At 48.9% G+C, this 16,490-nt stretch overlaps 1 protein-coding gene across 1 annotated transcript in view; it reads right to left on the bottom strand.

Annotated features, from left to right (window-relative positions):
- The window catches only part of LOC144601979 (F-actin-uncapping protein LRRC16A-like), a 151,327-nt gene that overhangs the window by 34,285 nt on the left and 100,552 nt on the right, over nt 1–16,490 (bottom strand). Inside the window, exons 22-25 of the mRNA XM_078414660.1 lie at nt 12,620–12,637; nt 7,808–7,874; nt 3,108–3,319; nt 525–631 (exon numbers count right to left, since the gene is read on the bottom strand). Coding sequence (XP_078270786.1) covers nt 525–631; nt 3,108–3,319; nt 7,808–7,874; nt 12,620–12,637 — 404 coding nt within the window. The remainder of the gene's footprint in view (nt 1–524; nt 632–3,107; nt 3,320–7,807; nt 7,875–12,619; nt 12,638–16,490) is intronic.

The raw sequence follows: 16,490 nt of genomic DNA, 5'->3' as shown, positions 1-16,490 counted from the left end.
CATGAATGCGTGATTCCCAACCACCAGACGGGACGCAACCCAAGACAGACAGACTCGGTGGGCCGAAGGGCCTGATTCCACACTGTATCTCTAAACTAAACTACCAAGCCAACTAACCTACTACAATCCTGTGCACACGTCTTTGGAGCGTGGGAAGTGTCCAGAACCAGGGGCCACAGTTTAAGAATAAGGGTTAGGCCATTTAGAACTGGGATGAGGAAAAACGTTTTCAGTCAGAGAGTTGTGAATCTGTGGAATTCTCTGCCTCAGAAGGCAGTGGAGGCCAATTCTCTGAATGCAATCAAGAGAAGGAAAGGGTGACGTTTCACAGAGTGCTGGAGTAACTCAGCAGGTCAGGCAGCGTCGCTGGAGAACACGGATAGGTGACGTTTCACAGAGTGCTGGAGTAACTCAGCGGGTCAGGCAGCGTCGCTGGAGCGAAGGAACGGGTGACGTTTCGGGTCGAGACCCTTCCACAGACAACCCCTGCCCTCCCCCCGGCCCCTCTCCTCTCGAAGACTTACTTGGATTCCATGGGGATTATCCGCTTGTTGAAAAACTCGTCCACCCCCTCATCCACTCGATCTATCAGGCCGTTCTGCTCAGGCTCCTGGCTCTCTGTGGCCGAAAGCTGCAAGAAAATAATTCTTCCTTAATTCGGAAACATAGACCACGTGTCCGAATAGTCATCTTTCCTCCGGACCATCTTGATGGGCCCCATTGTGTCGACAGGATTAGTAACCTGCTTATAAGTTCATCAGGTAGACCCAAAATGGTGGAGTAACTCAGCGGGTCAGGCAGCATCTTGGGAGAGACCCTTCTTCAGACTATTGTCAGGGGAGGGGGTGGGACAAAGATAGGATGTAGTCGGAGACAGGAAGACTAGTGGGAGAACTGGGAAAGGGGAGGGGATAGAGGGAGAGGGAAAGCAGGGACTATCTGAAGTTAGAGAAGTCGATACAAGTTCATAAGTTCAGTTTAGTTTAGAGATACAGCGCGGAAACAGGCCCTTCGGCCCACCGGGTCCACACCGACCAGCGATCCCCGCACACTAACTCTATCCTACACACACACTAGGGACAATTTTGTATTTTATACCAAGCTAATTAACCTGCAAACCTGTACGTCTTTGGAGTGTGGGAGCAAACGGAAGATCTCGGAGAAAACCCACGCAGGTCATGGGGAGAACGTACAAAGTCCGTACAGACAGCACCCGTAGTCGGGATCGAACCCGGGTCTCTGGCGCTGTAAGGCAGCGACTCTACCGCAGCGCCACCGTGCCGCCCATGAGGAGCAGGAGCAGAATTAGGCCATTCGGCCCAATAAACGCCAATGGGCTTGCATTCACTGGAATTTAGAAGGATGAGAGGGGATCATGGAAACACCTAAAATTCTTAAGGGATTGGACAGGGCTAGAAGCAGGAAAAATGTTCCAGATGTTGGGGAGTCCAGAACCAGGGGTCACAGTTTAAGAATAAGAGGTAGGCCATTTAGGACTGAGATGAGGAAAAACATTTCACCCAGAGAGTTGTGAGTCTGTGGAATTCTCTGCCGCAGAAGGCAGTGGAGGCCAATTCACTGGATGTTCTCAAGAGAGAGTTAGATTTAGCTCTTCGGGCTAACGGAATGAAGGGATATGGGGGAAAAGCAGGAACGGGGTACTGATTTTAGATGATCAGCCATGATCAATAGACAATAGACAATAGGTGCAGGAGTAGGCCATTCAGCCCTTCGAGCCAGCACCGCCATTCAATGCGATCATGGCTGATCACTCTCAATCAGTACCCCGTTCCTGCCTTCTCCCCATACCCCCTCACTCCGCTATCCTTAAGAGCTCTATCCAGCTCTCTCTTGAAAGCATCCAACGAACTGGCCTCCACTGCCTTCTGAGGCAGAGAATTCCACACCTTCACCACCCTCTGACTGAAAAAGTTCTTCCTCATCTCCGTTCTAAATGGCCTACCCCTTATTCTTAAACTGTGGCCCCTTGTTCTGGACTCCCCCAACATTGGGAACATGTTATCTGCCTCTAATGTGTCCAATCCCCTAATTATCTTATATGTTTCAATAAGATCCCCCCTCATCCTTCTAAATTCCAGTGAATGGTGGTGCTGGCTCGAAGGGCTGAATGGCCTTCTCCTGCACCTATTGTCTATTGTCTATTTTCTATGTTTCTGTGTCTATGAGTTCGCACCGACCATCGATCCCCCACACATTAACACTGCCCAACAACACACAAAAGAGCCAATTTCCACTTAAACAGAGCAGATATAGGTGGCGCAGCGGTAGAGTTGCTGCCTTACAGCGAATGCAGCGCCGGAGACCCGGGTTCGATCCCGACAGCGGGCGCTGTCTGTACGTTCAAGTTTGTACGTTCTCCCCGTGACCTGCGTGTGTTTTCTCTCCGAGATCTTCGCTTTCCTCCCACACTCCAAAGACGTGCAGGCATGTAGGTTAATTGGCTTGGTAAATGTAAAAAACAATTGTCCCTAGTGGGTGATGGATAGTGTTAATGTGTGGGGATCGCTGGTCGGCGCGGACCCGGTGGGCCGAAAGGGCCTGTTTCCGCGCTGTATCCTCTACGCTAAACGAAACTACCACCCCAAGACCAATTAGCGTACAAACCTGCAGCTATTTTCTCTGTTTCTATGTTTCTAAGTCCACTTAAGAAAAAAATTCTTAAGGGGTTGGACAGGCTAGATGCAGGAAGATTGTTCCCGATGATGGGGAAGTCCAGAACAAGGGGTCACAGTTTAAGGATAAGGGGGAAGTCTTTTAGGACCGAGATGAGAAAGTTTTTTTTCACACAGAGAGTGATGAATCTGTGGAATTCTCTGCCACAGAAGGTAGTTGAGGCCAGTTCATTGGCTATATTTAAGAGGGAGTTAGATGTGGCCCTTGTGGCTAAAGGGATCAGGGGGTATGGAGAGAAGGCAGGTACAGGATACTGAGTTGGATGATCAGCCATGATCATATTGAATGGCGGTGCAGGCTCGAAGGGCCGAATGGCCTACTCCTGCACCTATTTTCTATGTTTCTATGTTTCTACTCCGCCAGAAGAAACAAGTGGAGTTAAGCACAGGTTTGACAAACGCAAAATGACTTACGGCAGCCTTGCTTGGCGGCAGCTTCTTGTTCCTCTTGGGTCTGGACTTGGTGTAGTGCTCCAGCTTCTTGACTTCATCAGAGGGGAGTTCATTCATCATGCTGCTGGGCCGCGATGACCGGTCCAGCCTGCTGTAGGCGCTCGAGCCGGGAGTCGAGTCGTCGTAGTGGACCGGGATATCCTCCAGGGCCTTATCCAAGTCAAACTCCATCTCTGTACCAAGCACAAAATGGAGGTCAGCGGCCCGGTCGGGAGCAGCGGTAGCGTTGCCGCCTTACAGCGAATGCAACGCCCGAGGCCCGGGTTCGATCCCGACCGCGGGCGCTGTCTGTAAGGAGTTTGCACGCTCTCCCCGTGACCTGCGTGGGTTTTCTCCGAGATCTTCGGTTTCCTCCCGCACTCCAAAGACGTGCAGGTATGTAGGTTCATTGGCTGGGCAAATGTAAAAACTGTCCCTCGCGTGTGTAGGGTAGTGTTGGCGTGCGGGGATCGCTGGTCGGCGCGGACCCGGTGGGCCGAAAGGCCCTGGTTCCGCGCTGTATCTCTAAACTAAACTAACTCCCAAGCATTGGAATTCTCTGCCACAGGAGGCAGGTGGAGGCCAATTCACTGGACGTATTCAAGAGAGAGTTAGCTATGGCTCTTAGGGTTAATGGAATCAAGGGGTATGGGGAGAAAACAGGAAAGGGGTACTGATTTTGGATGATCAGCCATGATCATATTGAATGGCGATGCTGGTTCGGACGGCCGAATGGCCACCTCCTGCAACTATTTTCTATGTTTCTATGCCTATGAGTCCGCACCGACCAGCGATCCCCGCACATAAACACTGCCCAACACACACTTGTAAATTGCCAAGTATACCAAGTATACAAACCCAAGCCAATTAACCTATAGAGTTCATGTTCATAAGTGATAGGAGCAGAATTAGGCCATTCGGCCCATCAGGTCTATTCCGCCATGGTTGATAGAAGATAGACACAAAAAGCTGGAGTAACTCAGCGGGACAGGCAGCATCTCTGGAGAGAAGGAATGGGTGAGGTTTCGGGTCGAGACCCTTCCTCAGTCTGAGAGTCATGGGAGATGGTGGGGAGATAGAGAGATAAGGAAGTGTGAGGTGCGAGAACGAGACATCAAAGGGGGTGAAGTATTAGGCTTGTATTCGCTGGAGTTTAGAAGGATGAGAGGCGATCTTATAGAAACGTATAAAATTATAAAAGGACTGGACAAGCTAGATGCAGGAAAAATGTTCCCAACGTTGGGCGAGTCCAGAACCAGGGGCCACACAGTCTTCGAATAAATGGGAGGCCATTTAAAACTGAGGTGAGAAGGAACCTTTTCACCCAGAGAGTTGTGAATTTGTGGAATTCTCTGCCACAGAGGGCAGTGGAGGCCAAATCACTGGATGGATTTAAGAGAGAGTTAGACAGAGCTCTAGGGGCTAGTGGAATCAAGGGAAGAAGGCAGGCACGGGTTACTGATTGGGGACGATCAGCCATGATCACAATGAATGGCGGTGTTGGCTCGAAGGGCCGAATGGCCTCCTCCTGCACCTATTTTCTATGTTTCTAAGTTCAAGGAAAATGCAGCAGGAGGAATTATAGAGAGGGGGAGCAGCGAGGGAGATGGTGCAGAACACTCATCAGAGAGAGGAGCAGAACCTCTTCAAAGTCGGCACACCTTGAGGAGATCTCACAGTGGAGCAGGTGAAATGTGTGGGAAGGAACTGCAGATGCTGGTCTAAACACAAAATGCTGGAGTAACTCAGCGCGCCAGGCAGCATCTCTGAAGATCATCTCTGGCCGATCGATCTCTCCCTCCTAACCCCATTCTCCTGCCTTCTCCCCATAACCCTTTTGACGCCTTTACTAATCGTGAATCTATCTGTCTCTGCCTTAAATATATCCACTGACCTGGCCTCCACAGCCTTCTGTGGCAAGGAATTCCACAGATTCACCACCCTCTGACAAATTCCTCCTTCTTAAAGGAACGTCCTTTAATTCTGTGGCTGTGACCTCTGGTCCTACTAGACTCTCCCACTGGTGGAAACATCCTCTCCACATCTACTCTATCCAAGCCTTTCACTGTTTAGTAAGTTTCAATGAGGTCCCCCCCCTCACATCCTACTAATCTCCAGCGAGTGCAGGTTCAGTGTTCCATTTAAACTTTGCCTCTGACACCTTAAAGCTATGCCCTCTAAGAAGGGTCTCGACCCGAAACGTCACCCATTCCTTCTCACCTGAGATGCTGCCTGACCTGCTGAGTTACTCCAGCATTTTGTGAAATAAATACCTTCGATTTGCACCAGCATCTGCAGTTATTTTCTTACACAACCACAAGATGGCGCTCATTTCTCACGAACAGCTCCCCCATCTCTAGCAGGAAGTAACGATAGTGGCGCAGTGGTAGAGTTACTGCCTTGTAGCGTTGGAGACCCGGGTTCGATCCCGACTCCGGGTACTTGTCTGTACGGAGTTTTGTACCTTCTCCCCGTGACATGCATTGGTCCTCTCCGGTTTCCTCCCACACTCCAAAGACATGCAGGTTTGTAGGTTAACTGACTTCGGTAAAGATTGTAAACTGTCAATAGACAATAAATAGGTGCAGGAGTAGGCCATTCGGCCCTTCGAGCCAGCACCGCCATTCAATGTGATCATGGCTGATCATTTTCAATCAGTACCCCGTTCCTGCCCTTCTCCCCATACCCCGTGACTCCGCTATCCTTAAGAGCTCTATCTAGCTCTCTCTTGAATGCATTCAGAGAATTGGCCTCCACTGCCTTCTGAGGCAGTGAATTCCACAGATTCACAACTCTCTGACTGAAAACGTTTTTCCTCATCTCTGTTCTAAATGGCCTACCCCTTATTCTTAAACTGTGGCCCCTGGTTCTGGACTCCCCCAACATTGGGAACATGTTTCCTGCCTCTAACGTGTCCAACCCCTTAATAATCTTATACGTTTCGATAAGATCCCCTCTCATCCTTCTAAATTCCAGTGTATACAAGCCTAGCCGCTCCAGTCTTTCAACATACGACCCTAGTGTGTGTAGGATAGTGCTAATGTACGGGGTGATCGCTGGTCGGCACAGACTCAGTGGGCCGAAGGGCCTGTTTCAGCGCTGTTTCTCTAAACTAAACTAAACTAAACAGGGTGTTGGAAGGAACTGCAGATGCTGCTTTGGACCAGAGATAGACACAATGTGCTGGAGTGACTCAGCAGGCCAGACAGCATCTCTGGAGAGAAGAAATGGGTCAGGATCCTTCTTCAGGATGAAGGGCCTCGACCCGAAACGTCACCCGTTCGTTCCTTCTCTCCAGAGATGCTGACTGACCCGCTGAGTTACTCCAGCATTTTGTGTCTACCTAAACTACATTCCTTCACGAGCATCGTGAAGCTTATTAAAAAAAAAAAAAATCAATCCGTTTGGTTCCAATCTGAGTTTTTTGCGCACTAATAAAATACTTGCAGTAGAACAGAATTCCCCTTTTCCTATTAAAACAAGTGTTTTGTAACTTAAGTGTTTGATGTCATGTAACTCTATACATTTTTTTTGAAATTCCCAGCAACTTTGCGGTTTTCGGGGAAATTTTCAGTATCGGTGAACATTTTGGAACAGCGAAGGTGGACACAAAACGCTGGAGTAACTCAGCGGATCAGGCAGCATCTCTGGAGAGAAGGAATGGGTGACGTTTCGGGTCGAGACCCTTCTTCAGACTGATGTCAGGGGAGTGGGCGGGACAGAGATAGAATGTAGTCGGAGACAGTAAGACTGGTGGGGGAACTGGGAAGGGGGAGGGGTGGAGAGAGAGAGAGAGAGGGAAAGCCAGGGCAACTTGAAGTTAGAGAAGTCAATGTTCCTAACGCTGGGGTGTAAGCTGCCCAAGCGAAATATTAGTGCTGTTCCTCCAATTTGCCCTGGGCCTCACTCTGACAATGGAGGAGGCCCAGGACAGAAAGGTCAGTGCGGGAATGAATGGGTGGGGGAGTTGAAGTGTTGGTTATAGAAAATAGGTGCAGGAGTAGGCCATTCGGCCCTTCGAGCCTGCACCGCCATTCAATATGATCATGGCTGATCATCCAGCTCAGTAACCTGTACCTGCCTTCTCTCCATACCCCCTGATCCCTTTAGCCATAAGAGCCACATCTAACTCCCTCTTAAATATAGCCAATGAACTGGCCTCAACTACCTTCTGTGTCAGAGAATTCCACAGACTCACCACTCTCTGTGTGAAGAAATGTTTTCTCATCTCGGTCCTAAAAGACTTCCCCCTTATCCTTAAGCTGTGACCCCTGGTTCTGGACCTCCCTGCTCCTATACTCAAATCCCCTCGCTATGAATGCCAACATACCATTCGCTTTCTTCACTGCCTGCTTACACCTGCATGCCTACTTTCAATGACTGGTGTACCACGACACCCAGGTCTCGTTGCATCTCCCCTTCTCCTAATCGGCCACCATTCAGATAATGGGAATGGGAGATCAGGTAGATTTAAGGAGGTGTTGAGCGAAACGATCGCCGAGCCTGCGTTTGGTCTCGTCGATGTACAGGAGACCACACCCGGAACGGCGGATACAGTAGATGAGGTTGGAGGAGGTGCAAGTGAACCTCTGCCCCACCTGGGAAAGGAACAGCGAGCGGGCTGTTTAGGGCTTAATTAATCAGATTCCAGATGAAAAGTAAAGACATGAAGATTCGTTTACCAAAAGCTTTGGATACTGGGCGGAGCATTCGGCTGTGGATGCTTTTCCTCTTTGACTTCGGAGTCATCTGCCACATAAAACATAAGTCTCGTTAATCGCTCATAGATCAATATTACTTCATCCCAACCTACCATCATCCCACTACCGGGGATCAGTGCTGAACTGTGACTTGTGGGAAGGAACCTCAGACGCCGGTTTACACCGCGGACAGACACAAAATGCTGGAGTAACTCAGCGCGGGGGACAGGCAGCGTCTCCGGAGAGAAGGAATGGGTGGCGTTTCGGGCCCAGAACCTTCTTCTCGACCCAAAACGTCACCCATTGCTTCTGTCCAGAGATGCTGCCAGTCCCTCCGAGTTACTATCTTCGGTGTAAACCAGCATCTGCAGGTTCCTCCCTGCATTTTATCTCCTCCGGCCTCGTTGCACAGTCACAGCTGTATCACATCAGTTCATAAGTTCCAGGAGCAGAATTAGGACATTCGGCCCCCATCGAGTCTACTCCGCCATTCAATCGCGGCTGATCTATCTCTCCCTCCAAATCCCGTCCTCCTGCCTTCTCCTCGTGACCCCCTGACACCCTGTACTACTAATCGAGAATCAGTCAATCTTGGCAGGTGGCGCAGCGGTAGAGTTGCTGACTTAGCGAATGCAGCGCCAGAGACTCAGGTTCGATCCTGACGACGGACGCCGTTAGTTAGATGTGGCCCTTGTGGCTAAAGGGATCAGGGGGTATGGAGAGAAGGCAGGTACGGGATACTGAGTTGGATGATCAGCCATGATCATATTGAATGGCGGTGCAGGCTCGAAGGGCCGAATGGCCTACCCCTGCACCTATTTTCTATGTTTCTATGTCTGTACGGAGTTTGTACGTTCTCCCCGTGACCTGCGTGGGTTTTCTCCGAGATCTTCGGTTTCCTCCCACGCTCCAAAGACGTACAGGTTTGTAGGTTAATTGGCTGGGCAAATATAAAAATTGTCCCTAGTGGGTGTAGGATAGTGTTAGTGTGCGGGGATCGCTGGGCGGCACGGACCCGGTGGGCCGAAGGGCCTGTTTCCACGCTGTATCTCTAAATCTAAAATTAAAATCTAAATCTCCGCCTTCAACATGTCCATTGACTTGGCCTCCACAGCCTGTCTGTGGCAGGAATTGGGCCCTAAATCCCGGGTAGAAGCTTTCCGATGGGTGGCGGGACGTGGACGCACCGCGCGGGCAGGCCCGGCTCACCTGCCGTGGAATCGGGACACCCCCCCGTGGAGCGGAGCCACCGGGATCGGCCGCTGCCTGTCCCTGGCGCCGGGAACTGCAGAGGACAGTGGAGGGAGTCGGCCATATTGGACGGCGGAGCAAAGTGCCGATGGCCCCCAACCCAGCTGACTATTTGGGTGCCAGCCACAGAAGCAGTCTACAATCACATAGAAACATAGGAAATAGGTGCAGGAGGAGGCCATTCGGCCCTTCGAGCCAGCACCGCCATTCTTTGTGATCATGGCTGATCGTCACCAATCAATAACCCGTGCCTGCCTTCTCCCCATATCCCTTGATTCCACTAGCCCCTAGAGCTTTATCTAACTCTCTTTTAAATCCGTCCAGTGAATCGGCCTCCACTGCCCTCTGTGGCAGAGAGTTCCACAAATTCACAACTCTCTGGGTGAAAAAGTTTTTTCTCACCTCAGTTTTAAATGGCCTCCCCTTTATGCTAACACCGTGTGGCCCCTGGTTCTGGACTCCCCCAACATTGGGAACATTTTTCCTGCATCTTGCTTGTCCAGTCCTTTTATAATTTTGTACATTTCTGTAAGATCCCCTCCCATCCTTGCAAACTCCGGTGAATACAACAAGCCCAGTCTTTCCAAAGTGGATAACCTCAGATTTATCTACATTATACTGAGATGAATGTAATACACATTACAATCGCTCCACACTCTTTAACCTCTACTCCTAGGGCTACATCTGTGCATTGTGAACGGCTCGATTGTAATCATGTACTGTCTTTCCGCTGACTGGTTATCGCGCGAGAAAAGCTTTTCACTGTACCTCGGTACACGTGACAATGAACTACACTGTAATTGCCAAACAACTTCACAAGGGCGGTCACGGTGGCGCAGCGGTAGAGTTGCTGCCTTACAGCGCATGCAACGCCGGAGACCCGGGTTCGATCCCGACTGCGGGTGCTGTCTGTACGGAGTTTGCACGTTCTCCCCGTGACCTGCGTGGGTTTCCTCCGAGATCTTTGGTTTCCACCCACACTCCAAAGACGTGCAGGTTTGTAGGTTAATTGACTTGGTATAAATGTTAAAATTGTCCCTAGTGGGTGTAGGATAGTGTTAGTGTGCGGGGATCGCTGGTCGGCGCGGACCCGGTGGGCCGAAGGGCATGTTTCCGCGCTGTATCTCTGAACTAAACGATCTTTAAGAACGTTGAAAATGTGTCGGACTTGGATCAAGAATTCCATGGAAAGCCACAATAGAAAACTAATGCTCCATTTGGTGTGAAATTCTTCAGCATGAATCTTATTTGAACATATTTCACATTACCTCGTTAAAATTGCGGCAGCCTAAAATCTGGGTTTGTACTAACATCTGTACGCAAAGAAAAAAAAATGTCACTGTATCTTGCTACTTGTGATAATAAAGAACCACTGGATTGATATTAACATAGAAATATAGAAAACAGGTGCAGGATTAGGCCATTCAGCCCTTCGAACCAGCACCACCATTCAACATGATCATGGTCAAACATCCAGAATCAGCACCCCGTTCCGGCTTTTTCTCCCCATATCCCTTGGTTCTGTTAGAGTTAGTCTGACTCTCTCTTGAATACATCCAGTGAATTGGCCGCCACTGCCTTCTGTGGCAGAGAATTTCCATTGGGTTACGTGGCTGCTGTGGATACAAGCTGAAACAGGCATGTTTACACCCTGCTTCAGGTCTAGAACTGATGTGAGGAATGTGGAATGTGAGACGTGGGCTGTGTTTCACACTATAACCTCCTCAGGCTCAACTGTCAAGTCTTCAGCCTGAAGAGAAAATCTGACTGCATGCTCTTGTGAAAAAAGCATAGGAGCAGTTTCTGCATCTTACATAGAAACATAGAAAATAGGTGCAGGAGTAGGCCATTCGGCCCTTCGAACCTGCACCGCCATTCAATATGATCATGGCTGATCATCCAACTCAGTATCCCGTACCTGCCTTCTCTCCATACCCCCTGATCCCTTTAGCCACAAGGGCCACATCTAACTCCCTCTTAGATATAGCCAATGAACTGGCCTCAACTACCTTCTGTGGCAGAGAATTCCACAGACTCACCACTCTCTGTGTGAAAAAAAACTTTCTCATCTCGGTCCTAAAAGACTTCCCCCTTATCCTTAAACTGTGACCCCTTGTTCTGGACTTCCCCAACATCGGGAACAATCTTCCTGCATCTAGCCTGTCCAACCCCTTAAGAATTTTGTACGTTTTCAGAGAAGGCTTTAGACTTAAGGCTTAAACTAGTTTAATTTGGAGATACGGCGCTGAAACAAGCCCTTCGGCCCGCCAAGTCCACCCGGCCCAGGCGATCAACATACACCAGCACTATCCTACAAACATGGAGTACCTTTGGACAAAGGCAGGAGGTTGCGTACAGATCAGCCGCGATCTGGATTTGGATTTTTTTAGATTTAGAGATACAGCGCAGAAACAGGCCCTTCGGCCCACCGGGTCCGCGCCGCCCAGCGATCCCCGCAAACCAACACTATCCTACACCCACTAGGGACAATTTTTACATTTGCCCAGCCAATTAACCTACATACCTGTACGACATTGGTGTGTGGGAGGAAACCGAAGATCTCGGAGAAAACCCACGCAGGACACGGGGAGAACGTACAAACTCCGTACAGACGGCGCCCGTAGTCAGGATCGGACCCGAGTCTCCGGCGCTGCATTCGCTGTAAGGCAGCAACTCTACCGCTGCGCCACCGTGACGCGCTAAAGTCACAGAGTTTCATGGGGTAACAACAGAGATGTGATGCTGAGGCTTTCTAAGGCACTGGCATTTGGAGTATTGTGAGCAGTTTTGGGCCCCATATCTGAGGAAGGATGTGCTGGCTCTGGAGAGGGTCCAGAGGAGGTTTGCAAGAATGATCCCAGGAATGAGTGGGTTAATAAATGATGAGCGTTTGTCGGCACTGGGCCTGTGCTCGCTGGAGTTTGGAAGGTTGAGGGGGGACCTCATTGAAACTTACAGTATAGTGAAAGGCCTGGATAGAGTGGATGTGGAGAGGATGGGAGAGGTTATAGCTTTAGAATTAAAGAGCATTCCTTTAGGTAGGAGATGAGGAGGAATTCCTTTAGTCAGAGGGCAGCGAATCTGTGGAATCCTTTGCCACAGAGGGCTGTGGAGGCCAAGTCAGTGGATATTTTTAAGGCAGAGATAGAAAGATTCTTGATTAGTATGAGTGTCAGGGGTTACGGGGAGAAGGCAGGAGAGTGGGGTTGAGAGGGAGAGATAGATCAGCCACGATTGAATGGCGGCGTGGACTTAATTCTGCTCCTATCGCAACCGAACCTGTGAAAAGCTTTTTGCTGTACCTCGGTCGGTACACGTGACACTAAACTAAACTAAACCCGACTCAACCTCACCTGATATTGAAGGTCCGTCGAACATTAAAAAGCAAACTTGAATAATCAGTTAGCGCGTGCATCAAACATATATGTATCAGTTCCAGCTCTTAGCCAAAGGACGTTTGAGTTGAGACAGAGTCGCACACAATTCAAAAAGCAAAGCAAAGTGAGTGATAAAGAGGGAGAGAGTGGGCAGACTAATACTCACACTGGTGCAGCAGAGAGTCTCCAAGCAGCACAGGGAGAAATCAGAAAGTCAAGAAAGAAAAGGACATGATGAATATGCTTTTGTAATTCAGAAAGATTAGGGCAACCAGCACAAGATTATTATTCAAACACAATCTGCCACAGGCAATGACGGTCCGATTCTACACTGCTATCATTGAGTCCGTCCTCAACCTTCTCCATCATGGTCTGGTTTGGCTCAGCCACCAAGCACGACATCCGGAGGCTGCAACGGATCGTTCGCACGGCTGAGAAGGTTGTTGGCTGCAACCTTCCCCACCATCGACGAAACTGTACACTGCAAGGGCCAGGAAGCGAGCGGGCAAGATCATCTCTGACCCCTCTCACCCTGGCCACAAACTCTTCGACGCACTTCCCTCTGGAAGGCGACTCCGGACTGTCAGAGCAGCCACAGCCAGACATAAAAACAGCTTTTTTCCCCACGAGTGATAGTTCCGCTCAATAACCAAAGTCTGTAGCCTCTTTTTTGCTCTGGTTTATTTTAACCCACATGCTTAGACCGTAATGTTGTATCCTTATTGTTTTGATGTGGTTATGCTTTATTTTTCATTGTTAACTGTATGTTTGTGTTGTCATTTGTGAGCGGAGCACCAAGGCACATTCCTTGTATCTGCACATACTTGGCCAATAAACTTATTCATTGTGAAACCATTCAAAGCTTGAGATGCTGCAGAAAGGGCAACCAACTCTAAAGAGGGTAAACACAAAAAGCTGGAGTAACTCAACGGGACAGACAGCATCTCTGGAGAGAAGGAATGGGTGACGTTTCGGGCCGAGACCCTTCGAAGGGCCTGTTTCCACGCTGTATCTCTAAACTAAAAAAAGCAATCTTGCACTAATATCAATTCTAATATTTAACTATTTGATTTACGTTCGGGCAATGTCTTTTCCAAATTTGGTTAGACAAAACAGTGTGGAATCTAGCCGTCCCCGACTACATTTTATCTCTGTTTGTTTTGTTGTTACCTTCTCCCAGCTAACAATAGACAATAGACAATAGACAATAGGTGCAGGAGGAGGCCATTCGGCCCTTTGAGCCAGCACCGCCATTCAATGTGATCATGGCTGATCATTCTCAATCAGTACCCCGTTCCTGCCTTCTCCCCATACCCCCTGACTCCTCTATCCTTAAGAGCTCTATCTAGCTTTCTCTTGAATGCATTCAGAGAATTAGCCTCCACTGCCTTCTGAGGCAGAGAATTCCACAGATTCACAACTCTCTGACTGAAAAAGCTTTTCCTCATCTCAGTTCTAAAGGGCCTACCCCTTATTCTTAAACTGTGGCCCCTGGTTCTGGACTCCCCCAACATTGGGAACATGTTTCCTGCCTCTAACGTGTCCAACCCCTTAATAATCTTATACGTTTCGATAAGATCCCCTCTCATCCTTCTAAATTCCAGTGTATACAAGCCCAGTCGCTCCTGTCTTTCAACATATGACAGTCCCGCCATTCCGGGAATTAACCTAGTAAACCTACGCTGCACGCCCTCAATAGCAAGAATATCCTTCCTCAAATTTGGAGACCAAAACTGCACACAGTACTCCAGGTGCGGTCTCACTAGGGCCCTGTACAACTGCAGAAGGACCTCTTTGCTCCTATACTCAACTCCCCTTGTTATGAAGGCCAACATTCCATTGGCTTTCTTCACTGCCTGCTGTACCTGCATGCTTCCTTTCAGTGACTGATGCACTCAGACACCCAGATCTTGTTGTACGTCCCCTTTTCCTAACTTGACATTCAGATAATAATCTGCCTTCCTATTCTTACCACCAAAGTGGATAACCTCACAGTTATCCACATTAAACTGCATCTGCCATGCATCTGCCCATCCACACAACCTGTCCAAGTCACCCTGCAACCTCATAGCATCTTCCTCACAGTTCACACTACCACCCAGCTTTGTATCATCTGCAAATTTGCTAATGGTACTTTTAATCCCTTCATCCAAGTCATTAATGTATATTGTAAATAGCTGCGGTCCCAGCACCGAGCCTTGCGGTACCCCACTAGTTACTGCCTGCCATTCTGAAAGGGACCCATTTATCCCCACTCTTTGCTTTCTGTCTGTCAACCAATTTTCTATCCATGTCAGTACCCTACCTCCAATACCATGTGCTCTAATTTTGCCCACTAATCTCCTATGTGGAACCTTGTCAAAGGCTTTCTGAAAGTCGAGGTACACCACATCCACCGGCTCTCCCCAGTCAATTTTCCTAGTTACATCCTCAAAGAATCCCAGAAGATTAGTCAAGCATGATTTCCCCTTCGTAAATCAATGCTGACTCGGAACGATCCTGTTACTACTATCCAAATGCTCCGCAATTTCATCTTTTATAATTGACTCCAGCATCTTCCCCACCACTGATGTCAGACTAACTGGTCTATAATTTCCCGTTTTCTCTCTCCCTCCTTTCTTAAAAAGTGGGACAACATTAGCTACCCTCCAATCCACAGGAACTGATCGTGAATCTACAGAACAATGGAAAATGATCGTCCACAATTTCTAGCGCCACCTCCTTAAGTAATCTGGGATGCAGACCATCAGGCTCTGGGGAATAACGTAGAATAGATTGTTGTTAGCTGGGGGTGGGGGGGGGGAGGGGGGGGTGGGGGGAAGGTAACAACGAAGCAAACAGAGATAAAATGTAGTCGGAGACAGTCAGACTGGTCGGAGAACTGGGAAGGGGGAGGGTTTGGAGAGAGACTCTCACCTCTAAGCGAACCCTTATTTGGTCAAATGGCAGAAAATTGAACTTTTTCAAGCAGTCTATCGCTGGCACTGTGGTGACAAGCCTAGATTTTCCCAGCATCTCACAGCCTTTCTCGTCTTCGAGACACATTTCCAATAGATTAGCAAGAGGCTGCCATTGACAGACCGTTAATTTGCCTGTCAGGAAGCAAATTATTCAAGCAACTGAAGAATTAAGGAGTATTATTTATACCAAAACGTGATGTGTTTCAAATCAAGCAATTTACTGCAGCCTCGTGCGAAAACCGCCTTGGCCTCAACCTCTCAGTTACTTTTATGAACTTGCTGGATTTGCCCCTGTAATTGCTTATTAAATTTGTCATTCATGCTTAAAAATGCAAGCTCCCATTTAATGACCTGCCAATCAACTCTCGGGCGAATCTCTGAACAGTGAACGGCTTGGATAGAGTGGATGTGGAGAGGATGTTTCCACCAGTGGGAGAGTCTGGGACCAGAGGTCACAGCCTCAGAGTTAAAGGACGTTCTTTCAGGAAGGAGATGGGGAGAAATTTCTTCAGTCAGAGGGTGGTGAACCTGTGGAATTCTTTGCCACAGAGGGCTGTGGAGGCCAAGTCAGTGGATATTTTTAAGGCAGAGATAGATAGTACGGGTGTCAGAGGTTAAGGGGGAGAAGGCAGGAGAATGGGGTTAGGAGGGAGAGAAAGTTCAGCCATGATTGAATGGCGGAGTAGACTTGATGGGCCGAATGGCCTAATTCCACTCCTACTCCTTAAGCTGCTGCCTCACTCCTTGCATGCAGCAAATTCATCCGGCACGTGAAGTCCATTTTTCCTGTTAATTTATTCTTTTCTTTAGCTATTAGGAGAGTTTGGATAAACTTATGACTGTGAGAGTTGGAGGCCAAGGGGTGAGCAAATGTTAGTACATCAAGTTACCAGAGGCATGGGCAGGGCAGGCAGTCTTTTACCCAGGGTGGAAACGTCAAATATTACAGGTTATAAGGGGAGTTACTGCCTCACAGCACCAGAGACCCACCCGGGTTCGATCCTCACTGCGGGTGCTGTCTGTACGGAGTCTGTACGTTCTCCCCGTGACCTGCGTGGGTTTTCTCCGAGATCTTCA

The sequence above is a fragment of the Rhinoraja longicauda genome, chromosome 2 (assembly GCF_053455715.1).
Source record: "Rhinoraja longicauda isolate Sanriku21f chromosome 2, sRhiLon1.1, whole genome shotgun sequence".
NCBI classification, from domain to species: Eukaryota; Metazoa; Chordata; class Chondrichthyes; order Rajiformes; family Arhynchobatidae; genus Rhinoraja; species Rhinoraja longicauda.
The sequence above is the reverse complement of the archived record's forward strand: the minus strand, read 5'-3'. Positions and strand labels throughout refer to the sequence as shown.